Here is a 26571-nt window from a genome sequence, read left to right on the forward strand (position 1 = left end):
CAGAAGTCTGGGCTAAGGATACAAGGATGCTATTTGAAGCCCTTGAGGAAAAACAAGTACACTTCTCTGTATAGGCCAGTTGGCTAGAGATCTTGTAAGAATTGTAAGAATCAGAATATAGGCAATGAGTTCAAATCTTGAGCTGCACAACAAATGACCACGTGGTGACTCAGACTACCAAGACTCAGGCTGCACTCCAAAGAGGGACATCACTGGTCACAGGCTGTGCTCATGATCCAGCGCTGCTTAAACCTCCCCAGCTGATTCTAACCCACCACCAACACTGAAACACTTTTGTTGCTCTCAAACTTGATCACCCCCATGGCTCTTTTCTATACCCATTGATAGAGCAATTTGGTAAACCCAGAGAAAGGGCTCCACAGTTGGCACTTTAGGAAAACACCCTACCTTGAAAGACATTGAAATAAGAGGGACTTATTTATTACACAGCAAAATGTTCTTTCTTCTGCTCTACACCCCTGGCCATTTTTCCACTAAGGGTGTTTGTGTAGTAATTCTACCCCAACCTGTGATTTGCTTGTTTCATATCTGAGGTCACAGGCAGTGAGTGGCTGGAACTCACAACAGTCCATGTGCAGGTCCATTTCCTATCAGGTGCTTCCTTCTCTGTCCCCATCTCTTACACAGATCCTGCTTAGAACAGCAAACTCTTGCTGTAATATTGGATGCCAATTTCAGCTTCCAAGAACTTAAACCATCTATGGTAACATGCAGGGATTCCAGAGCTAGGACAAGGAGAAAATTCCCCCTCATTTCCCTCCACTGTTCAACTCTGCTCTCCTTATTGCTATTTCAAAAACTCCAGAGACAGGAGCCAGGGATTTAGCTCAGTGGTTCCACCGCCTGCTTTGCAAGCACAAGGTCCCAAGTTTGATCGCCAATACCAAAAGAAAAAAAAAAAAAAAAAATCAAGACAGATTCGTGCCACCCAGCTGTACTAGTCATCCTCTCCTTTCAGCCCCATCATGGTTGTCCACAGCACTGTTTGTGATTCTGATCTGCCTTAAAATCATCAGGGAAGTTTATTAAAACTTCTGAAACACAGGCCCCATCCCAGACCGCTTAAATCAAACCCATGGGTGGGACCTTATTATGGGTAATGTATAACACTTTTTTAATTTTAATATGCAGCTACAATTGAGAACTGCTGACCTAAATTCCTTCTGCTCACTCCTCCTCCTTATTTATCAGCTTCTAGAACTCAACATCTGACATCTTCCAGGGACTTCAGCATCCTTGCAGATAACCACAGAAAATCTTCCTCTCAGTCTGCTAACATTTTTACCTCCAGGGATTCTTGCTGTGCTCCGCTTTAGCCTTCTAATTCTGTGGCTGCACCTAAGCCCCATTCTTAGTGAATGTGCCAGCTCAAGAATCTATCTTTCTGGCATCCTACTCAGGATTTTAGCCCCCAACCCTAACAATTCTCTTGCTATCATGAGTAACAATACGTGCACCTTACCTATCTTCTAAACACATTAAAATTCCATGAATATTAGAATCACTCTTGCTTATATTTTTAATGGATGCTTACCTTTTTGTCTTAAATGTAAATAAGGTTAATCTGTTCTGACCCCTTATGAATATGGTGGAGAACTGAATCAAAATTTTCTATACAGTTTAATGTAAATAATCCTTCTAATTTAATGTAATTAACCCTTCTAATTTAATGTAATTAATCCTTCTGAACCATATGTAGTTTTTAACCTCAAAAATATGAACCAAAGTACAGTACAGAGAGAATACTAACATTACTTAACTCATTATTGCTTTGCACATTTCTGCCACCTTCATTACAGTTCTCCACTTTCTTTTTACTACTATGCTTGTCTGCACTTTCTCTGCAGCCATGCTGGTTTGAATAATGCTGTACAGTACTGTATGTGCTAAAAAGCATACAAAAAACTTCACAGTAAATGTGCACAGCTCTGTCTGTTACCATGACGAGAAAAAGCCATGACCATGAGTCAGCAGGGAAGATGACTGAGGCCATTTTCTTCACTGATAACAGAGTTCAAGAATGGAAGCAAAATTCTGCCAAATGCTTCTGTTTGCAAACCAAACTGGTCACAAACAGAAGCATTCATGAACCAAGGCATTACTGTACATTAAGAAATCTTAATTCAGACACACTTCCTGCCTAGCTAAGTAGAGGAAAAGCCTCCTGATTGGAGAGACCCAGAGAACACCAACTAGAAACACAGGTAAGCTCAACAGGGGAACATACACACCGTGATACAAAGAATCAATTTGAAAGAAGATACTTGAACATCAAACAAAACATATGCATAAGACTTAAAAAGGGAAGCCCAGGGCCTGTCAGCTGCACCCCCTTCTGGCATATCCAGGGAAAGCCATGTGAGAACTTCCCACATAGTTGGAGGGATCCAAGCAGCCAGGCAGTCTGACTTCACAGAATAGTCTAGAGTTACAAGAGCTCCTTCATCCCATCGCCTTCTCTCCAAAGCCTGAGCAGGCAGCAGGCTGGCAGTATTATTGCCAGCACACACCAGAGGCAAGAGATCAGTGTCAGGCTCCCTCTGCACATGCCAAATTTCAGACTCCATGAGAATAAATTAGTGATGGCTGCCTGTTTTGGGAGTCATCATGAAAGAAACCTGGGTACACTTGAATCGCCACCAAGTGCTTCCAGTTTGTCCCACACCAACCAGAACATTCACACAGCACACAGGGCTAACACTGGTCTGGTTTGAGGCTGTACCCAGTACTCCAGGTTCACTTGCGCCCACATCCAGCTCCTACAGCCCTGGACAACTCCTAGACCAGCCAGAAACTGACACCTATTGCCAGTCCTGGGCAGCCTGGGTTTCCACAAGGAGACTGCATAACACACTTAACCTCCCTGGGCACCCACACAGCACCTGGTGCACTGGTATAGCAGAGCCTTGACCCTGCACACCACCAGAGTCTAGGCAGTTCCTACCCAGCACATTAGGCCAATCTTCTGCCTGGTTGGCAGCAAGGGCTAAAGGTGTGCTGGCTTGCCTTGTGCTTTAGAGGCCCATGAGACACTACCCAGTGCCCCACTCCCTTACTAGGCCTGCTGGAATCTCCCCACATTAATCTTGGGCACAACTGTATCTTCTCTGGGCAACATGAGCCTTTGATGGTGTCTGGAGCTATTCCCACAGACACTAAAATATATATCAGGTACCCAGCACAGCTCACTAATCTGCAGAAATTCACAACAAAAGCTTGAGAACCCAAGGCCCCTCCACCACTTCTTGATACCCCAGCTTGAACACCTGCCATAAACAGAATTATGGAAAGGGGTCCTTTTGAACTGAGTAACCTCCATACAAACTCAGAAGAAAACATTCTTTTGGAAATAAATAGGCATTTTTTTCTCTTTTTTCCTTCTCTATTCATTTAACACAATTTTTTTTCTTGTTTTTCCTTTTTGTTTGTTTTTCTTTGTTCCTCTACTGGTATGTTTTTTAGTTTTTGCAATTTTTTTTTCCTTTGGTGGAGATGATAGTTTTATCACCTATTTTCTTGCCCTCCCCTTTTTAATATTGCTTTATTTGTTTAAATAGGTCCATCTCCCCCGCCCTTCTTTTCTGACTTTCTCTCTTTCAACTTGCTCTCCTAGTATTTTTTTTCTTATTTTTTTCTGTAGTTTAATCTCTACACACCCTATATTTACAATTTCCCTAGTTGGGTTTCTGCTACTGTTAACTAATACTACTAATTTCCCTTTACTCCTTAATAGGACCTTCTACATCAGTCTTATCATATTGTCCACATCTTCCATTGATAAATTTTCCATAATCTCTTTGTTTTATCTTCATGTTTCCATACCTATACAATTTGCCCTTATAGGTCTGTAGATACTTAAGGGCATCTTACTACAGCTAAGCACTGCTCCACAGTGAAAGGGGGGAAAATTGCTCTACTGAGTGGACATGTATTGAATATAATTGTCTGATTTGTCTTAGATTTTATTCTATAATTATAGATCTTCTACCTATGGTTAAAGGTGGAAATGTGTTAGTTATTATAGTTTGTCATTATACATTTTGTGCTGGATGATATTGTTATTGTTGATTATACTATGGTACAAAAGTGACTTAGTTGTTGTGACCAATCAGTCTTCCTTGTATGCCAATACCTGCATTTGCCTGGGGCTCATAAAGAATACTACACTCCAGTACCAAAGAATGGGGTGTTAGTCCAAACAGGCTGCAAACCTTTCATCTCTAATAAAGAGGTAGTAGAATTCTGAGACAACTCAAAGGCCAAAAGCTAGCTGTGCCTAAAAGACATCTCAGAAAAGTACTCATGACCTAAAGAGGTCTCAATACTAGCAATAAAGCTACCAACCATAAGCAATATGCATGCCTCAATACAGAAAACAAATAAACCAAAAATAGGATATGACAAAACATGGAAGCAAAATGTCAAAAGCCCCAACTTTCCCAAAGCAAATCCAAGGGCTACCAAGGGAGAAGAAATCAAAAGCCACAATGGTGAAATTTTGGAAACAGTAGTAGTAACAAAAGTAACAAAGCAAATGAATAGGAGTCTCTATGATTTCAAAGATATAATTGAATAGGTACAAAGAGATGATGACAACAATGAAGGAATTGGTTAGTGAATCTATATTAGACACATATTAAAAACAAAAAAGAGGAGCTAAAACAGGGAAACCATGAATGCTCAACATAGAAAAAAACTGGATTCCATAAAAGAGTGTCAATAAAATTTCTATTAAAAGTATATACAACAGAGTCAACCAATGTAAAGATAGAATATAACATCTAAAAGACAGGATTGTAGTTGATCATCAAATGAGAGATTTCCTAAAAATAGCAATGGGGGACTGGGGATTTAACTCAGTGGTTCCGCTGCCTGCCTCTCAAGTACAAGGACCTAAATTCAATCCCAAGTAGCAATAAATGAATAATTAATTTTTAAAAATAGCAATGGACCACTGGGTATGGTGCTGCATGCCTATAATCCCAGCACTTGGGAGGCTAAGGCAGGAGGATTGCCATGAGTTTGAGGCCAGCCTGGTCTACATAGTGAGACTCTGTCTCAAAAAAACAAAAAATAGCACAAAGGGCATAACATACTTACTCACAGAAGTAGTAGCAGGAAAATTTCCAGGCATGGAAAAAGAATTTTGAAATATAGATTAGTGAGGCAAATAGAATTCCAAATAGCCCATAATCAGAAAACAAAACAAAATTAGCAAAGGAACAACTACACTAAGGCTTATAATAGTCAAGATTTCAGAAATCCAACACAAGAACAGAATCCTAATATCTGCAAGAGAAAATAAATTACCTAAAAGGTAAAATCCATCAAAATTACAGCAGATTTCTCAACACCAACCCTTAATTTAAGAAGAGTTTGAAGGGAAGTATTTCAAGCTCTAAAAGGAAACAAACTCCAATCCAGATTGTTGTACCCTGCCAAATTATCTTTCAAAATTGATGGATAAATAAGATATTTCCAGAACTAAGAACCAAACCAGCACTCCAAAAAGTTCTGAAGACTATTCTAGAAAAAGACAATGAAAACAATTACAAAATCCCAATAGAATGAATGCATCAGGTGAGGCAAAAGACTAAATAGAAGAGAAAGAAAGGGACCCAACAAGAGGAAAAAAATACAATAAAAAGGATAAGACAACACCTCTAAGTTATAATCATCAATGAGAATGATCTCTATTCTCAAATCAAAAGAAAGAGATTGTCAGAATGGATCAAGAAACAAGATCCAACAATATGCTGCATACAAGAAACACATCCATCTCAAAAAGAAATTCATACCCTGAAAGTCCAAAGATGGAAAACAATGTTCCATGTAACAGGAACCTGAAAAAAAAATAGAAGCAGCTATTCTATTTGCAGACAAAGTGGATTTCAAGCCAACACTGATCATAACAAAGAAGGTCACTACATATTTGTTGAGGGAATAACCCAAGTGTAAGAGATAACAATTATTTATTTATTTATTTTTGTACCAGGGATTGGGGATTTAACTCGGAACCATGCACTTGTGAGGCAGGCAATGGCTCCACTAAGCTAAATCCTGGCCTGAGATAACAATTACAAAAACATACTCACCAAATACTGGCACACCCAAACACATAAACACTAGTGGATATGAAAAACCAGATAAGCACTAATAGTAATAGGGGAAACTTGATGACAAAAAGAGAGCTTAATTACACAAAAAAAAAAAAACAGAGAAATATCAGAGTTGAACCAAATCTTTAAACAAAGGGATTTAATAGATATGTATAGAATGTTCCACCCAAGAGAAAACATTCTTCTCAGAAGCACATAAACCCTTCTCAAAAACAGACCACATATAACTCATAGGACATCTTAAGTAAATGCAAAGAAATTGAAATTATCACACGTATATTAATAGATCATAATGCAATGAAATTGGGAATCAGTGGCAAAAGAAACCACATAAAATCATGCAAATTAAATAACACCCTCTTGGCTGGGTGTGGTGGCGCACGCCTCTAATCTCAGCACTCAGGAGGCTGAGGCAAGAGGATCGCTGTGAGTTCGAGACCAGCCTGGGCTACATAGTGAGTTCCAGGTCAGTCTCAACTACACAGTGAGACCCTGTCTCAAAAAAAAAAAAAAAAAAAAAAAAAAAACAGAAAACACCCTCTTGAATAACCAATGGGTCACAGATAAAATTAAGGAAGTTAGACAGTTTGTATAATTAAATGATAATGACATGACATACCAGAACCTACAGGATGCAATAAAATCAGTCCTATGAGGGAAGTTTATAGCAATGAATTCCCATATCAGAAAAACAGCAAGCTCAAATAAATAACCTAATGTTGAATTTCAAGGCACTAGGAAAAGAGGAGCAAGTTAAACCTAAAGCTAGTATCAGAAAGAAAATTATAAAGATCAGAGCAGAACTTAATACATTGGAGACTAAGTAAACAGTACAAAGTATCAATGAATCAAAGAGTTGGTTTTTTTTAAAATTAAATAAAATAGGCAAACCTAGCCAACCTTATCAGAAGGAAAGAAAAGATCAAAATCCAAACAATTAGAAAGGAAGGGGAAAATCACAATGATCTTTCAGAAATCCAAATCAATTGTACCTACTCTAAGAGCCTGTAGTCTAATAAAAAGGAAAATAAAAAAAGGCTATTCCTGAATACATATGAATTACCAAAGCTGAAAATAAATATTCTAAATAATATAATATCAATCAACAAAACTAAAGATTTTTTTAAACCTGTGAAAAAAGAAAAACCCAGGTCCTGATGGACTCAATGTTGCAATCTATAAGACATTGAGAGAAATTCTAATGCCACCACTCTAACTCTTTAGTGAAACTGAAAAGGAAGCAATACTTCCAATCTCATTCTTGGAAGTAAGCATTACCCTGATATCAAAATCAGGATCCAACTGAGAAGGAGAATTACAGGCCAATCTCCCTACTGAACATTGATGCAAAAATCATCAACAAGATAGTGGCAAACAGAATGCAGCAAATTATCAAGAAGATTGTATACCATAAAGAAGTTGAATTCATCCTATGGATGCAGGGATGGTTTTACAAATGCAAATTAATTAATGTAATAAGTCACATTCATACAAGCAAAGACAAAATCTATCATCTTGACAGATGCAGAAAAAACATGAAAAGTTCTCCACCCATTCATGATTTTAAAAATCAGAGTAGAAAATCTTTATCTCAATCTGATAAAAGCCATCTATGACAAACCAACAGCCAACATCATACTAAATGGTCAAAAACTTAAAGGTTGCTCTAAGATTGGGAAACACAAAGATTCTACTATTACCACTCCTATTCAGTATAGTCCAAGAAACATTAGACAGAACAATTAGATAAGAGTCAGAAATAAAGGGGCCAGGGATTTAACTCAGTGGTTCTATTGTCTGCCTCCCAAACACAAGGAACCAAGTACAAAAAAAAAAAAGACAAACAAAAAGTAGGAAAGGAAGAGGTTAAATTATCATTATTTGCTGATGATATGATACCTACAGAGAAGACTCCAAAAACTCTGCCAAAAGATTTCTGGAACTAATAATCAAATTTGGTAGCAAAGCAGGATACAAGCTCAATATTCAAAAAATTAGTAGCATTCCTGTACAGCAATAACAAACTCACCAAGAGAGAAATTAAGGCAACAACACCTTTCACAATAGCACCAAGAAGCTGGGCATGGTGGAACACACCATAATCCCAGTACTCAGGAGGCTGAGGCAGGAGGATCTCCATGAGTTCAAGACCAGCATAGGCTACATGGTAAGTTTAAGGCCAGCTTGAACTACATAGTGAGACCTACAAAACAAAAGCACTAAGAACATGAAATACTTAGAAATAAATCTAGCCAAGGAAGTGAAAGACCTCTACATTGAAAACTACAGTACTTTGATCAAAGAATGAGAAAATGGAAGGCTATCCCCTGTCCTTAGATAGGCAGAACCTATACAGTGAAAATGGCATACTTCCAAAACTGTTATACAGATTTAATGCAATCCCAATCAAAACACTAATATCATTCCTCACAGAACTAGAGAAAACATCCTAAAATTCATATGGAACCAAAAGAGACCTACAATGGCAAAAGCTATTCTGGACAACAAGAGCGAGGCAGGAAATACCAAAATCCCTTATTGGAAGTTATACTACAAATCTCCAGTGATAAAAACAGTATGGTACTGACAAAAACGTCAAAAAGTCTTGAGGACCAATGAAGCAGACCAGAAGGTACAGAAACAACTCCAGGCACACTCAGGTACCTTATTGTTGGGAAAAGGGCCAAACACCTTCACTGGAGTTAGACACTTTAATAAAAGGTGCTGGGAAAACTGGCTTTCCACATGCTGAAGATTAAACCTAAGTCCATATTTCTCACCATGCACTAAACTAAAATCAAAATGGATCAAATATCTAAATATTAAAAACAGAAACACTGAAACTGCTGGATGATACAATAGGTAGAACTCTTGCAGACATAAATGTAGGTAAAGATTTCATAAACAAAACCTGATTGCATAGAAAATATTACAAAGAATTAATAGCTGGGATCTCATTTTATTAAAAAGCTTTTTGCATAGCAAAATAAACCAACACCAAAATCCAGGCATGGTGGTGTACACCTGTAATTCCAGCACTTGGGAGGCTGAGGCAGGAGGATTGCCACAAATTCAAGGCCAGCTTGGGCTACATAGTGAGTTCAAGTTCAGCCTGAACTAATAGCAAGACCCTGTATCAAAATACTAAAAAAAAAAACAAAAAAGGACACCACCATCAGAGTGAAGAAATAACCTACACAATGGGAAAACATTTTGCCAGCTACTTCTCAGACAGAGGACTAATATATAAGATATATAAAGACTTCAAAGACATTAAATCCCTCAAATTTAAACACCCAAGCCAAAAATGGGCATTTGAAATGATTACAACCTTCTCAGATGAAGAAGTACAAACAGCAAATAAATATATGAAAACAATGTTCAACATCACTTGTCATTTCAAATATGCAAATTAACAATAACACTGAGATTCTATCTCACTCCAGGGGGATAACTATCAATAAGAAATCAAACAATAACAAATGCTTCAAGGGAAAAAAACTCTTCTCCATTGTTGTTGGGAAATAAAATAGTATAATCACTACTGAAAACAGTTTGGAGATTCCCCAAAAAGCTAAAACTAGAAATTTCCTTTGATGTAGTTATTCCCTTTCTAGGTATCTTCACAAAAAAGCTAAAAGTCTCATACCACAGTGATATATGCATATTCATGTTTATAGCAGCATCAACAAATTAATGGATAAAGAAAATGTGGTATTTGTATACATTTAAGTACTATTCTGCCATAAATAAGGATAAACTCAAGATATTTTTAGGTAAATGGATGCACATTGAGACCATAACCTTAAGTGAAATAAATCAGACACACAAGTTTAAACATTGGGTATCTTTCCAAAAGAACTAAAAGAATCATATCACAGTGATATATGCACACCTATGTTTACAGCAGCACAGTTTGTAATAGCTAAAACTTGGAAACAGCCCATTTGCCCATCAGTTGGAGACTGGATAAAGAAGATGTGATTTTTCTATAAAATGGAATACTACTCAGCCATAAAGAATGAGAAATTAGACTCATCCATAGGAAAATGGATACATATTGAGGATATACTCCTAAGTGAAATACGTAAGTCACACGTGTAAATACCGAATAGTTTCTCTGGTGTGAAAAACTATAATGGTACATAAGATCCTGATGATATCATTGACAATATGAAATAGGAAGAAAGGGATAAAGGTGCAGGGGAAATGGGAAGGGGAAAGGTAATAAGGGGAAGGGAAAAATGAAAAAATGGAAATAAAGTATTTGTAAATAGGGAAGGGAGGAGGGGTTAAAGGGAGGGTAGGGACAAGGGGAAAAAATGAGAACCAAGACCTGTCATGTAAAGGTACAAGAGCCCAATGATGACTGTAAATGTACTGTATACCTAGAATGTACCAATAAACTCAATGAGGAAAAAAATATTGCATTGTTTCTCTTGTGTGAGAAACCCAAAGTATAAATAGGGAAAAAATGGAGTATAGATATGGGAAATTAGAAAGAATTTATTCAAATGGGGAGGGGAGCAAGGAGGTGGGAGGGGAGCAAGGAGGGGGTGGAGTGAAGAAAGACAAAGGTGATTTTATTTTTCTAGGGTGCAACTATACCAGGACGATTTGGGTGATAACCCAGATATTGAACCAAGGACAGCCCAACAACAAAAATAAAAATGAGAAAATACTTAAGCAAGACACAAAGACAGACTTCTATTCACCAATGGCAAACAGTAGGGCAAATGAGGATGAAAAGGGCGATAGTGAACCACCAGGACACCCTGAACTCAAAGCACAGGAGGTAACAAAACAGATCAATCAGGCTCTAGAAAAATTCAAAACAGAAATAATTTCCCAAATAACCATAGAGATGGTGAGCAAAATAAAAGTCATAATTCAAGACTCTAGAACAGAAACTGACAAAAAAAATAGATGAGCTCAGGACCACGATAGAAGCCATGAAGGCCCAGCATAAGAAAGATATGGAAATAATGAATGCTCAACATAGGAAAGAAATGGAATCCATAAAACAGATTCAAACAGATATCCAGGAGATTAAACACTCCATTGAAAGTGTTCACAACAGAATAAAAGAATGCGAAGATAGAATCTCAGATATAGAAGATAAGATTGCAGTCAGTATCTGTGAAAAGAGAAGTCTCTTAAAAACAGTAGGGTATCATGAGAAATGGATCCAACAACTCCTAGATGAAGCAAAGAAGAATAACATAAGATTAATAGGAATCCATGAAGTAGCAGGAGAAAATACAAATGACTTTAAAAAGGTGTTCACAGAATTAATGACAGAAAACTTCCCAAACAGAGGGGAGGAATTTGACATTTAGATAAGTGAGGCATATAGGACCCCAGCTAGCCACAATCAAAAAAAAAGTCTACACCTAGACATATAATAATCAAGATCCCAGAAACCCAATAGAAGAACAAAATACTACAAGCAGTAAGAGAAAATTAACAAATCACATGCAAAGGAAAGCCTATTAGAATCACAGCAGACTTTTCAACACAAACCCTTAGGGCAAGGAGAGCCTGGAGTGAGATATTTCAAGTACTAAAAGAGAACAACCTCCAATCTAGACTGATGTATCCTGAAAAACTCTCTTTCAAAATGGATGGGGAAATAAGATACTTCCACGACAAAGAACACCTGAGAAACCACATGAATACCAAACCAGCACTACAAGCAATTCTAAACAAGATGCTAGAAAAAGACAATGAAAGTAACAACACCATGAGGCCTGACAGAGCAAATCAAATAGGCAAGACAAGAAGCTAAAAGAGGACAAAAAAGAAAAAGAGTCAACAAAAGGCCAATAACATGACAATAATAAGTCAGTACACATCAATTATAGCTATCAATGTCAGTGGCCTCAATTCACCAATCAAGAGAAACAGACTGGCAGAATGGATTTAGAAGCAAAATCCAACAATATGTTTTATACAAGAAACACACCTAGTGCAAAAAGAAGCCTATAGACTGAAAGTGAAAGGATGGAAAACAATTTTCCATGCAACAGGAGCCCAGAAAAAAGCAGGGGTAGCAATCTTATTCACAGACAAAGTAAATTTCAAACCAATACTGATTAAAAGAGACAAAGAAGGCCACTATATCCTGGTAAAGGGAACAATTCAAGAGGAAGAGATGACAATCATAAACATATATGCACCAAATACTAATGCCCCCAACTACATAAAAGAAATATCAAGAAACATGAAAAACCAAATAAGCACTAATACAATTGTAGTGAGGGATCTAAATACCCCACTTTCACAAATAGACAGATCATCTAGGCCAAAAGTCAACAATGAAATACTAGAATTGAACCAAGGTTTTGAAAGCATGGATTTAATAGATGTTTATAGAGTGTTCCACCCCACAAAATCAGAATATACATTCTTTACAGCTGCACATGGGTCATTCGCCAAGATAGATCACATACTAGCTCACAGAACAGGTTTTAATAAATGCAAAAGAATTGAAGTTACTCCCTGTATATTATCAGATCATAATGCAATCAAGCTGGAGATCAATAGCACAAGAAACCATAGGAACTTCATAAACACATGGAAATTGAACAACACTCTCATGAACAATCAATGGATCACAGAGGAAATTAAGGAAGAAATCCGACAATTTTTACAAATAAATGAAAATGCCAATACAACATACAGGAATCTGTGGGACACAATTAAAGCATTTCTACATGGAAAATTCATAGCACTGAATGCCCACACTAGGAAAACAGAGCCAGATCAAATAAACAACCTAATGATGAATCTTAGACTCCTAGAAAAAAAAAGCAAGAAAAACCCAAAGCTTGAACGAGAGAGAAAATTATAAAGATTAGAGAAATCAATGAAATGGAAACTAAGAAAACAATACAAAAAATAAATGAATGGAAGAGTTATTTTTGTTTTGTTTAGTTTTGGTTTTTTTGTTGTTGTTGTTTTTGGTACCAGGGATTGAACTCGGGTCTTTATGCTTGCAAGACAGGCCACCAAACTGCTGAGCTAAATCCCCAGCCTGAAGAGCTGATTTTTTGAAAGAATAAATCAAATTGATAAACCCTTAGCTAACCTTATCAAAAAAAGGAAAGAAAAGGCTCAGATCCATGCAATTAGGAATGAAAAAGGTGAAGTCACAACAGATCGAACAGAAATCCAGAGGATAATCAATACCTACTTTGAGAACCTGTACTCTAATAAAATGGAAAACACAGAAGAAATGGACAGATTTTTAGATACTTATGAATTACCAAAGTTGAACGAAGAAGATAAAAACATTTTAAACACCCCAATTACAATCAATGAAATTGAAAATGTAATTAAAAATTTACCAACAAAGAAAAGCCCAGGTCCTGATGGATTCACTCCTGAATTTTACAAGACATTTTGAGAAGAACTACTGCCACTACTTTTTAAACTTTTCAATGAAATTGAAAGGGAAGCAATACTTCCAAACAAATTCCTGGAAGCAAGTATCACTTTGATTCCCAAACCAGGGAAAGATGTAAGTAAGAAAGAGAATTACAGGCCAATCTCCTTAATGAAGATAGATGCAAAAATCCTTAATAAGATACTACCAAACAGAATTCAGAGGATCATCAAGAAGATCATTCATCCTGACCAAGTTGGATTTATTCCAGGGATGCAAGGATGGTTCAACATACATAAGTCAATAAATGTAATAATACACTATATTAACAGAGTCAAGGACAAAAATCATATGATCCTCTAGATAGATGCAGAAAAAGCATTTGACAAAATTCAACACCCATTCATGATAAAAATACTGCAAAAAATTGGGTTAGATGGTCTATATCTCAACTTAATAAAAGTCATCTATGAAAAATGAACAGCCAACATCATATTAAATGGCCAAAAACTGAAAAACTTCATGATAAAATCAGGAACAAGACAAAGATGTCCACTATCACCACTCCTCTTCGAGATAGTTCTGGAATCAGCCATAGCAATTAGACAAGAGAAAGAAATTAAAGCAATAAAGATAGGAAAGGAAGAAGTTAAACTGTCATTATTTGCTGATGATATGATACTCTACATTGAAGACCCAAAAGACTTCTAGAATTAATTGACACTTTTAGCAGAGTAGCTGGATACAAGGTCAACATGCAAAAATCAATAGCCTTCTTTTACACAAATAACAGAGTCACTGAGAAAGAAAATACGAAAACAATTCCTTTTCAATAGTATCCCAAAAAATGAAGTATCTAGGAATTAATCTAACAAAAGAAGCAAAAGACCTCTACACTGAAAACTACAGCACTCTGAAAAAAGAGATCGGATAAGAAAATGGAAAGATATCCCCTGCTCCTTGGTATGAAGAATCAACATAGTGAAAATGGCCATACTACCAAAACTGCTATACAGATTCAATACAATGCCAATCAAAATCCAACACTATATTTCACAGAACTAGAAAAAAGAATCCAAAAATTCATTTGAAACCAGAAGAGACCTAGAATAGCAAAAGCCATTCTAGGCAACAGAGACATGGCAGCAGGTATAACAATTCCCAATTTGAAACTATACTACAAAGCCACTGTGATAAAAACAGCATGGCACTGGCAAAGAAACAGATCTGAGGATCCATGGAACTGATTGGAAGAAACAAAAACAAATCCAGATGTACTCAGCTACCTCGTCTTTGACAAAGGAGCTGACCATCCTCAGTGGAGGAAAGATAGCATCTTTAATAAATGGTGTTGGTAAAACTGGATCTCAACCTACCAAAGATTAAAACTGGACCCTTATCTTTCACCATACACTAAATTGAAATCCAAGTGGATTAAGGATCTAAACATTAAAACAGAAACACTAAACTTGCTGGAAGATAAGTTAGGCAGCACTCTTGAAGACATTGGCATAGGAAGACTTTTTGAACAAATTCTCAGTAGCACAGGAACTAGCACAAAGTATCAAGTGGGATCTCATCTTATTAATCTGTACTGCAAAAGAAACCATCAACAGAACTAAGAGACAACCTACAATGTGGGAAAAAGTTTTTACCAGCTGCTCCTCAGACAAAGGACTACTATCGAGAATATACAAAGAACTCAAAACAATCAGCCCCCCCAAATATAAAGACCCAATTCATAAATGGGCATTTATGTTATAAGTGAACAGACATTTATCAGACAAAGAAGTAAAAGCAGCAAGTAAATATATGAAAAAAAGTCCCACATCACTGGTCATTTGAGATATGCAGATAAAAACACTGAGATTCTACCTCACCCCACAAAGAATGGCTGCTATCAAAAATTCAATCAATAACAAATGTTGGCAGGGATGCAGGGAGAAAGGAACCCTTCTCCATTGTTGGTGGGAGTGCAGACTGGTGCAACCACTGTGGAAATCAATATGGAGATACTTCAAAGAGCTGGGACTAGAGGTTCCATTTGACCCAGCCATCCCTCTGCTGGGTATCTTTCCAAAAGAATTAAAAGAATATATGCGCACCCATGTTTATAGCAGCACAGTTTGTAATAGCTAAAACTTGGAAACAGCCCATTTGCCCATTAGTTGGAAACTGGATAAATAAGATGTGGTTTTTCTGTAAAATGGAATACTACTCAGCCATAAAGAATGAGAAATTAGATTCATTCGTAGGAAAATGGATACATATTGAGGATATACTCCTAAGTGAAATAAGTAAGTCACACATGTAAATACCGAATAGTTTCTCTGGTGTAAAAAACTATAATAGTACATAAGATCCTAATGATATAATTGACAATATGAAATAGGAAGAAAAGGGCTAAAGGTGTAGGGAAAATGGGAAGGGTAAGGGAAAGGTAATAAGGGAAAAGAAAAAAATATGAGAAAATGAAGAAATGGAAATAAAGTATTTGTAAATGGGGAGGGGGGAGGGGGTGAAGGGAGGCCACGGACAAAGGGAAAAAAATAAGAACCAAGATACATCATGTAAAAGTACAAGATCCCAATAATGAACGTAATTGTACTGTATCCCTTAAATGTACCAATAAACTCAATTTATTAAAAAAAAAAAAAAAAAGAAAAGACAATAACCTCCAACATAGACTGTTGTATCCCGCAAAACTATCTTTCAAAATTCATGGGGAAATAAGATACTTCCATGACAAAGAATACCTGAGAAACTTCAGGAATGCCAAACAAGCACTTTAGACAATTCTAAATAATATCCTAGAAAAATACAATGAAGATCACAACTCCATGAGGTGAACAGAACAGATCCAGCAGGCAAGGCAAGAAATTAAAGGGAGAGGGGGAAAAAATTAAAAAGAGCCAGCAGTGGGAAAATAACATGATGATGATAAGTCAATACATATCAGTTATAACCATCACTGTTACAGTCAAAAGAAATAGACTGGCAAAATTAAGAAGCAAAATCCAACAATATGATGTATAAAAGAAATTCATCTAGTTCAAAAAGAAATTCATAGACTAAAAGTAAGAGGATAGAAAACAGTTCTCCATGCGACAGGAAACCAGAAATAGGCAGGGGTAGCTATCTTATTTGCAGACAAAGTAAATTTCAAACCAGAACTAATTAAGAGACAAAGAAGGTCACTACATCCTTGTAAAGGGAACAATCCAAGAAGAGATGACAATCATAAACATATATGCACCAAATACTAATGTCCCCGACTATACAAAACAAATATTAAGGGACATGACAAACCAAAAACCACTAATACAACTGTAGTGGGGGACCTCAATACCCTACTGTCACAAATAGAAAGATCATCTAAAAAGTAAACAACAAAATATTAAAACAAAACCAAGTTTTTGAACAAATGGACTTAATAGAAGTCAACAGAGTGTTCCACCCCACAAAATCAGAATATACATTCTTTTCAGCTGCAAATGGTGATTCTCCAAAATAGACCACATACTAGCTTATAGAGCATGTTTAAGTAAATATAAAGGAGTTGAAGTTATACCATGTATATTATCAGGCCATTGTGCAGTTAAACTGGAGATCAATAGCAAAAGAAACCACAAGAACTTCACAAACACATGGAAATTGAATAACACTCTCCTGAACAACCAATGGGTCACAGAGAAAAGTAAAAAAGAAATTAGACATTTTTTACAAATAAATGATAATGCTAATACAACATACAGGAATGTATGAGATACAATGAAAGTAGTTCTATGAGACAAATTCATAGCAGTGAATGCTCACACTAGGAAAACAGAGCAAGCTCAAATAAACAACCTAATGCTGAATCTTAACCTTCTAGAAAAAGAAGAGCAGTATAAATCCAAAGCTCATACATACAAGGGAGGAAACCATGAAGATCAGAGCAGAAATCAAAGCAATACAGACTAAAAGAATGATACAAAAAAATCAATGAATCAGAGTTGCTTTTTTTGAAAGAGTAAATAAAATTGATAAACCCTTAGCCAATCTTATTTAAAAAAAGGAAAGAAAGGGCTCAAATTCATGAAATTAGGAATGAAATCACAACAGATTCAGCAGAAATTGAGCCGATCATCAATACCTACTTTGAAAACCTGTACTCTAATAAAACGGAAAATACAGAAGAAAGAGACAGATTCCTAGATACCTATGAACATCCAAAGTTGAATGAAGAAGATATAAAGTCTAAAGACCCAATTACATTCAGTGAAATTGATAATGTAATTAAAACATTACCAACAAAACCCCAGGTCCTGATGGGTTCACTGCTGAATTCTACAAAACATTTAAAGAAGAACTATTGCCACTACTTTTGAAACTTTTCAGTGAAATTGAAAGGGAAGCAATACTTCCAAATTAATTCCTAGAAGCAAGTGTTACTTTGATTCCAAAACCAGGGTAAAACCCAACCAAGAAAGAGAACTACAGGCCAATCTCTCTAATGAACATGGATGCAAAAATCCTCAATAAGATACTGGCAAACAGAATACAGAGAGTCATCAAGAAAATCATATACCCCAACCAAGTCAGATTTATCCCAGGGATGCAAGGATGGTTCAACTTACATTAATCAATAAATATAATGTACTATGTTAACAGAGTCAAAGACAAAAATCATATGATCATCTCAATAGATGCAGAAAAAGAATTCAACAAAATTTGACAGCCATTCATGATAAAAATCCTGCAGAAAATTGGAATAGATGGCCTTTATCTCAACTTGATAAAGGCTATCTATGAAAATCCAACAGCCAACATCATACTAAATAGTCAAAAACTGAGAAGCTTCATGCTAAAATCAGGAACAAGACAAGGATGTTCACTGTCACCACTCCTGTTCAATATAATTTTGGAAACATTAGCCACAGCAAGTAGACAAGAGAAACAAATAAAAGAAATAACAATAGTAAAGGAAGAAGTTAAACTGTTATTATTTGCTGATCTACATAGAAGACCCAAAAAACTCCACTGAAAGACTTCTAGACTTAATTGACAGGTTCAGTAGAGTAGCTGGATACAAGCTAAACACTCAAACATCAATAGCCTTCTTGTACACAAATAACAGCATCACTGAGAGAGAAATTAGGGAAACAGTCCCTTTCATAATAGCATCCAAAAAAATGAAATATCTAGGAATCAATCTAACAAAGGAAGCAAAAGACCTCTACATTGAGAACTGTAACACACTGAAAATAGAGATTGAAGAGGATATAAGAAAATGGAAAGACATCCCTTCTTCCTGGGTAGGAAGAACCAACAGAGTGAAAATGGCCATACTTCCAAAACTGCTACACAGACTCAATGCAATCCCAATTGAAATCCCAATATATTTCACTGAACTAGAGAAAACAATAAAAAAATTCATTTGGAATCAGAAGAGACCTAGAATAGCAAAAGCCTTTCTAGGCAATAGTGATATGACAGGGTATCACAATCCCCAACTTGAAACTATACTACAAAGAAAGCCACTGTTAATTAAAAAAAAAAAGCATGGTACTGGCAAAGAAACAGACCAAAAGATCAGTGGAATAGATTAAAAGATGCAGAAACAACACCAGACATACTCAGATACCTCATGTTTGACAAAGAAACCAACCATCCTCACTGGAGTAAAGATACCCTCTTCAATAAATGGTGTTGGAAAAACTGGCTTTTAACTTGCCAAAGTTTAAAACTAGATCCCTATCTTTCACCATGCACTAAACTAAAATCCAAGTGGATTAAAGATGTAAATATTAAAACAGAAACACTAAACTTGTTGGAAGATAAGTTAGGTAAAACTATTGAAGACATTAATATAGGAAAATACTTTATAAACAAATCCTCAGTAGCACAGGAACTAGCACAAAGAATCAACCACTGGGATCTCATCTTGCGGGGGGGTACCAGGGATTGAACTTGGGTCCTTGTGCTTCCAAGGCAGGCCACCAAACCACTAAGCTAAATCCCCAGCCCTTGGGATCTCATCTTTTTAAAAAGCTTCTTCCCTGCAAGAGAAACAAACAACAGAGCTACAATGTGGGAAAAAAATTTACCAGCTGCTCCTCAGACAAAGGTCTACTATCTAGAATATATAAAGAACTCAAAAAAATCAGACCCCCAAATATAAAGATCTGATTCAGAAATGGACATCTGAAATGAACAGACATTTCTCAAACACAGAAGTAAAAGCAGCAAATAAACATATGAAAAAATGTTCAATATCACTCGTCATTCAAGAGATGCAGATGAAAACAACACTGAGATTCCACCTCACCCCACAAAGAATGGCTGCTATCAAGAAATCAACCAATAACAAATGTTACTGAGGTTGTGGGGAGAAAGGAACCCTTCTCCACTGTTGGTGGGAGTGCAGTCTGGTGCAACCACTGTGGAAATAAATATGGATAAACCTCAAACAACTAGGATGAGAATTTTTTTACCCAGCTATTCCCCTGCTGGGTATCTTCCCAAAAGAATTAAAAAAGAATCATGCCATAGTGATATATGTGCACCTATGTTTACAGCAGCACAGTTTATAATAGCTAAAACTTGGAAATAACCCACCCATTAACTGGAGACTGGATAAAGATTTTTTTAATAAAATGGAGTACTACTCAGCCATAAAGAATGAGAAACTAGAAACATTTATAGCTAAATGGATGCACATTGAGGCCACACTCTTTGTTGAAATTAATAGGACACATGTGTAAATAACAAATAGTTTCTCTGGTGTGATAAACTGAAAGTATAAATAAGAATCAAAATGTATAATTGATATTGTGTAATAGGAAAAAAATCTAAAGGTGTAGAGGAAATGGGAGGGGTAGGGGAAAGGTAAGAAGGGAAAAGAAAAAATAAGAGAAAAGAAAAAAATGGAAACAAAATATTTGTTTATAGGGAAGGGTGGAAGGGGTGAGAGGAGGCCAGAGGAATGGGGAAACTATAAGAACCAAGATACATCATGTAAAGGCACAAGATTCAATGATGAATGTAACTGTATTGTACACCTAAAATGTACCAATAAATTTTAAAAACACTAAATCTGCTGGAAGGTAGAATATGTAGAACTATTGAAGACATAGGTGTAGGTGAAGATTTTTGAACAAAATCCTGATTTGCATATGAAATATTACAAAGAATCAACTGGGATCTCATCTTACTAAAAAGCTTTTGTACAGCAAAAGACACCACCATGAAAATGAAAAGACAATCCATACAATGGGAAAAAATTTTGTCAGCTCTTCCTCAGACAATGAACTAAAATCTAGAATATCTAGACTATATAATATATACTATATAATATTAGATTATTCTAGTATGAGATTATATAATGTTGTATATTATATTCAACAAAATATCTAGAATATATAAAGAACTAAAAAAAATCAGACTCCCCCCAAGTTTAAAGACCCCATCCAAAAATGGGTGTTGGAAATGAATATACTTCTTAGATGAAGAAGTACAAAGAGCAAACAAATATATCAAAAAATCTTCAATATCACTGTTATTTTCAGAGATGATGCAAATCAAAACAACACTGAGATTTCATCTTACTCCAGAAAGAATAGCTATTTTCAAGAAATCAACAAGTAAACGATGGAGGCCCTTTTGGTAAAAGGAACCCTACCTACTCCACTGTTGCTGGGAGTGTAGACTAGTACAGCCACTGTGTAAATAAGTGTGGAGATTTCTGAGAAAAAAAAAAAAACTAAAACAAGAGATTCCACTTGACCCAACTATTCCCCTTCTTGGTATTTTCCCAAAAGAATTAAAAGCATCGTGCCACAGCCAAGTTTATAGCAGCATAATTTATAATATCTAAATCTTGGAAACAGCCCAGATGCCCATCACTGGATGAATGAATACATGTGGGATTTTTTTTATAATGGAGTACTATTACCCCATAAAAATGATAAGCTTGAAACATTTTTCTAGGTAAATGGAAGCAACTTGAGACCATAACTCTTAAGTGAAATAAATCTGACACATATGTTTATTTTATTTTATTTGGTACTGGGGATCAAATTTGGGTCCTTGTGCTTGTGAGGCAGGCAGTGGCACCACTGAGCTAAATCCCTGGCCCTGACACTTATGTTTAAATATTACATTGTTTCTCTGGTGCCAGGGATTTAGGTCAATGGTTCTGCCACTTGCCTCACAAGCACAAGGTTCCAAGTTCAATTTCCCATACCAAAAACAAACAAACAAACAAACAAAATAAACACTGTTTCTCTGGTGTGAGAAACTGAAATGGTAAATTAAGGACCAAACTGTATAACAGATATTGGGAAATAGGAACAAATGTTCAAATAGGAATGGGAAATGGATTAAGGGGGAAGAGGGAAAGCAAGAAAGGGAAAAGAAAAAATAAGAGAAGGGAAATAATGGAAATAAAACTTTCATAAATAAGGTGGGGAAGATGTGTTGAAGGAAGGGGAGGGGATTGGGGAAAAAAGAAGAATCAAGATATAAATGCCTTGCAATCACAAGAACCCAAGTTCAATCCCTGATACCCCCCCAAAAAAAACAGATATATTATGTATATGTACAAATTCCCTATGATGAATGTGATCAGTACGTATATCTAAAATATACCAATAAAATTAATATTTAAAAAATCAGATAGCTTAATGTGCTTGGAGTTGTTTCTGCATTCTCTACTCTGTTCCATTGAACATGTTGGTTTTGTGCCAGTATCATGCTGTTCTCAGCACTATAGCTTTGAAACATAATTTGAAGTCTAGAATTGTAAAGCCTTTTCCTCTTGTTGCCCCAAATTGCTTTTCTGTTCTGGGTCCTTTTTTGTTCCATATGAATTTTTAAGATTTTTTTCTCTTATACTGTGAGGAATGCTATTGGAGTTCTGATTGGTGTTGCATTAGATCTCTGTGAAAGTTTTGGAAGTATGGCCATTTTTACTACTTTGGTGCCTATCTAGGAAGAGAGGATAGTCTCCCATTTTCTGATATCCTCTTCAATCTCCTTTTTCAAAGTACTCAGTAATTTTCATTGCAGAGTTCTTTCAGTCCTTTGTTGCATTAACTCCTAAGTATTTGTTCTTGATGCTATTGTGAATGGTACTGTTTTCCTAATTTCCTTCTCAGTGAGTTCATTATTGGTTTACAGGAATATTATTGATTTTTGTGTGATTTTTTTGTATCCTGCTACATTATTGAATTGATTATGAATTCTAGTAGTCTTTTGGTGGAACTTTTTTAGTTCTCTATAAAGAGGTTTGTGCCATCCGCAAATAATGATAATTTGTGCTTGCTTCGGCAGCACATATACTAAAATAGTGATAATTTGACTCTTTCCTTTCTAATATATATTCCTTATATTTCTTTCCTTTGCTTGATTACTTTAGCTACTGTTTCAAATATTATATTGAACAGGAGTGGTAAAAGTGGACATCCTTTTCTTGTTCCTGATTTTACAGACAAAGCTTACAGCTCTTCCCCATTTAATAGGATGTTGACAGTATGATTGTCATAAATGGGCTTTTAACAGACTGAGATAAGGTCCTTTTATATCTTTTTGTTCTTATATCCTCTTTGGTGTTTTGAGACAGGGTCTTGCTATGTACTTCAAGCTGGCTTTAAACTCACTATGAAGCCCAGGCTGGCCTTGAACTCATGGTGATCCTCCTGCCTCAGCCTCCTGAGTGCTGGGCTTTTATATCTAGTTTATTCAGGGTTTTTATCATGAACAATGTTGAATTTTGTCAAAGGCCTTTTCTGTGTCTATTGAGATAATCATGTGATTTTTTAATTGTTACTTCTGTTTATATGATGTATTATATTTATTGATTTGCATATGTTGAGCCATCCCTACATCCCTGAGATTAAGTCTACTCGGTCATCATGTATGATTTTTTTTGGGGGGGGGGCACCTGGGATTAAACTTGGGACCTTGTGCTTGCGCGGCAGGCAGTGGAACCACTGAGCTAAATCCTGGCTCTATGATCTTTTGGATGATTTGTTTTATTCTGTTTGCCAATAGCTTAAAGATTTTTGCATCTATGTTCATCAAAGAAATTAGCTTAGTTTCCTTTTGTTTTTTAAATAAATTTTATTGGACCATGGATTTAGCTCAGTGGTGCCACTGCCTGCTTCACAAGTGTAAGGTCCTGAGTTCAATCCCCAGTACCAAAAATAAATAAATAAATTTTATTTTATATTATTCCTCTCTCGCCCAAGCCCCCTTCCCTCCCTATATAAAAAACCTTTGTTTCCATTTTTTCCTCTAGTTTCTTTTTTTTTTTTTTCCCCCTTGTCCCTTCCTTCTAGCTTATAGTTTTTTAGTTGGGGCCTTTTCTGATTTTGGAATCGGAGTTATGCTGGCTTCTGGGAATGACTGTGGTTATACTCTTTTTCTTTTGATTTTGTCAGAGTTTGAGGACTGTTGGCATTAGATCATTCCTGAGGTTCTTATAGAATTAAGCAATGAATACATTAGGTCCTGGGCTATTCTCCACTGTTTTTTGTTGGGTTTTTTTTTTTTTTTTTTTTTTTTTTTTTTTTTTTTTTTTTTTTTTTCTTTTTTTTTTTTTACTGCTTCAATTTCATTACCTGTTATTAGGTTATTCAGGGTTTTTATGTCTTCTTTATTCTATTTTGGCAAATTCATATGTATCTAGAAATTTATCCATTTCTTCTGGATTTTTCAATTTACTGGAGTACAAGTTTTCAAAGTAATTACTAATAGTCTGAGTTTGGGCCGTGTCTGTTGTGATTTCACCTTTTTCACCCCTAATTATATTGTTTTGGGTCTTTTTATTTTTTTCTTGGTAAGATTGGCTAAAGGTTTGCCTATTTTCTTTATTCTTTCAAAAAAACAGCTGTTCAATTTATTGGTTCTTTGTATTGTTTTTTATCTCTCTCTCATTAATTTCTGCTCTCATCTTTATAATTCCCTTCCTCATATTTCAGTTAAGTGAACTGGCTCCAGAACATGCTCTCTAAGTACTGCTCAACAACACCCACACCCCTTAGCTCAAAGCAGAAATCTACGGCTCATCATTTGTTTCTTCAACCACCCAGTGCCAGTCCTGTACATTTACAAGCATCATCTTGAATTTGTGGACTCATCTCTGTCTCCATGGCTGCTACCCTTGTCCAAGGATCATTCTGCTCATATGTCCATTTAACTCCCTAGCCTGTCTTCATCTTCCCACCCTTCCTAGTCTTCCCTTGCATCAGGAAGTGAGTTTCATAAAGTAAAAACTGATTCACTACCTTGTATCCCTTTCATGGGCTTTCATATGCTTAGTCATGGGTTATGAATCCTTGTGACACAAGTCTGTCTTCTTCAGCATTATGTCCCAATTTTTGCCTCAAGAAACTCCCTTTCCTAGAACATGTTTAGTATGTTCTCAAAACCATCTTCTCTCAGCTTCCTGCAATCCTTAATTATCATGTCACCTCTTCTCAGTCACTCTAAAAGTGCTGTTGTCATAGTACCATGTTTCATTCATGTTATTTATCACAGCCTCAATTGAAATATAGTGATTACAAGCATGGAACAAGTCCTAGCCTACCTGGGTTCAAATGGGTTCAAATGCTGGCTCCATCCTATGACTTCTCCATGCTTCTATCTCTCTAACTATGAAATTGTATAATAATTCCAACTTAATATGAGGCTGTGGGACTTGGGATTTAGCTCAGTGGTTCCACTGCCTGCCTCACAAGTGCAAGGTCCTGAATTTGATCCTCAGTACAAAAAAAATGGTTGTGAAGAGTTATAATGCCTTATATATGCTAGGTGGTATTTCAGCATTTGCTATAATTATGTTTGTTTGGTTTTTTTTGGTTGGTTGGTTGGTTTTGGTACAAGGGATTGAACTTGGGACCTTGTGCTTGCAGCCAGGTGGTAGAACCACTGAGCTAAATCCCTGGCCCTATATAATTATGTATACCTGGAAGCAAGGACGTTGCCCCCTTGACCATTTCTATATCCCCAGTACTTAGACCACCCAGTTTACAAGTTTATCAAGTGAATGACTATTTTTCCTCTTCATTATTCCTGTAACAACTGATAATATCTATCATTTCTTATTGCTATAATAATATTTTTATCCTGAGGGCTATATTAATATTTTACCCTGAGGTCACCAATAATATGGCTTCATGGTCTAATATACATGCATTTATTTTATTCTATTCATATTGTACAAATGTTAAACAACCTACAAAACGTACAAAAGCCTAGTCCATTATTCAATGCCAAGTCAGAGCCAAGTTGCCAAAAGACAGTTATAGTAAGTTATAAGAGTTCACAAGCCATACTGCCTATCATACAATGTACTTAAAAGTGGATATATTGCCACAGGAGAATTTCTTGTCTTTGCAGCGACCACACAGTTCTTGTCGATGAGGTCTCCTTAGATCAATGTGCCTTTTCTTTTGAGGACAGGAACATCGAGACTTTGAACAGGTCTTTAGAAAATAAGGAATAGTTTGGAAACTAAAGATCAAATTAGTGTTACAAGAGTAATCCTCAAATCAAAATACTTCTCCATTACCCCGTCCCTGTTATCTTCATCTTTCTTTTACTGCTATAAGAAGCTCATGACTAAGTTGTACAAAACCAATTAATCCCATTAAATGCCCTATATTTTTTAAGATGAACCATCAGAGATGTTCAAGAGAATATTTGTAGGGCCGGGGATTTAGCTCAGCGGTTTGATGGCCTGCCTTGCAAGCGCAAGGACCTGAGTTCAAACTCCAGTACCAAAAAAAAAAAAAAAAAAAAAAAGAAAAGAAAAATACTGTAAACACTGTCATCCTAAACTTAGCTCCTATATTATTATCTTCATTTTTATAGCTGAACAATTTTAAGTAGTTTGCAAAAGTCATACATGAAATCTTAACACTGTGTTCAAAAAGTAAAGTAAAGGAAAAATAATAATAATGCTTTGTCTAGAAAAGAGAGGACATTGAACTTGGACGAGCAAAGCTACAGGAGGCAGACTCTTGAGTTCATTGTATCCCTGTTGCTGTGTGAAGGGCA

At 36.1% G+C, this 26571-nt stretch overlaps 1 protein-coding gene across 3 annotated transcripts in view; it reads right to left on the minus strand.

The window, feature by feature from the left end:
• The window catches only part of Zar1l (zygote arrest 1 like), an 82085-nt gene that overhangs the window by 41367 nt on the left and 14147 nt on the right, over positions 1–26571 (minus strand). The window contains exon 5 of one of the 3 annotated variants that reach the window (XM_010623886.2): positions 25854–25997. The exons of the other annotated variants lie outside the window; for them this stretch is intronic. Coding sequence (XP_010622188.1) covers positions 25854–25997 — 144 coding nt within the window. Of the gene's footprint in view, positions 1–25853; positions 25998–26571 lie in introns of those variants that run through there. 3 annotated transcript variants of the gene reach the window in all.

The sequence above is a fragment of the Fukomys damarensis genome, unplaced genomic scaffold, assembly GCF_012274545.1.
Source record: "Fukomys damarensis isolate Sample0158 unplaced genomic scaffold, DMR_v1.0_HiC HiC_scaffold_38, whole genome shotgun sequence".
NCBI lineage: Eukaryota > Metazoa > Chordata > Mammalia > Rodentia > Bathyergidae > Fukomys > Fukomys damarensis.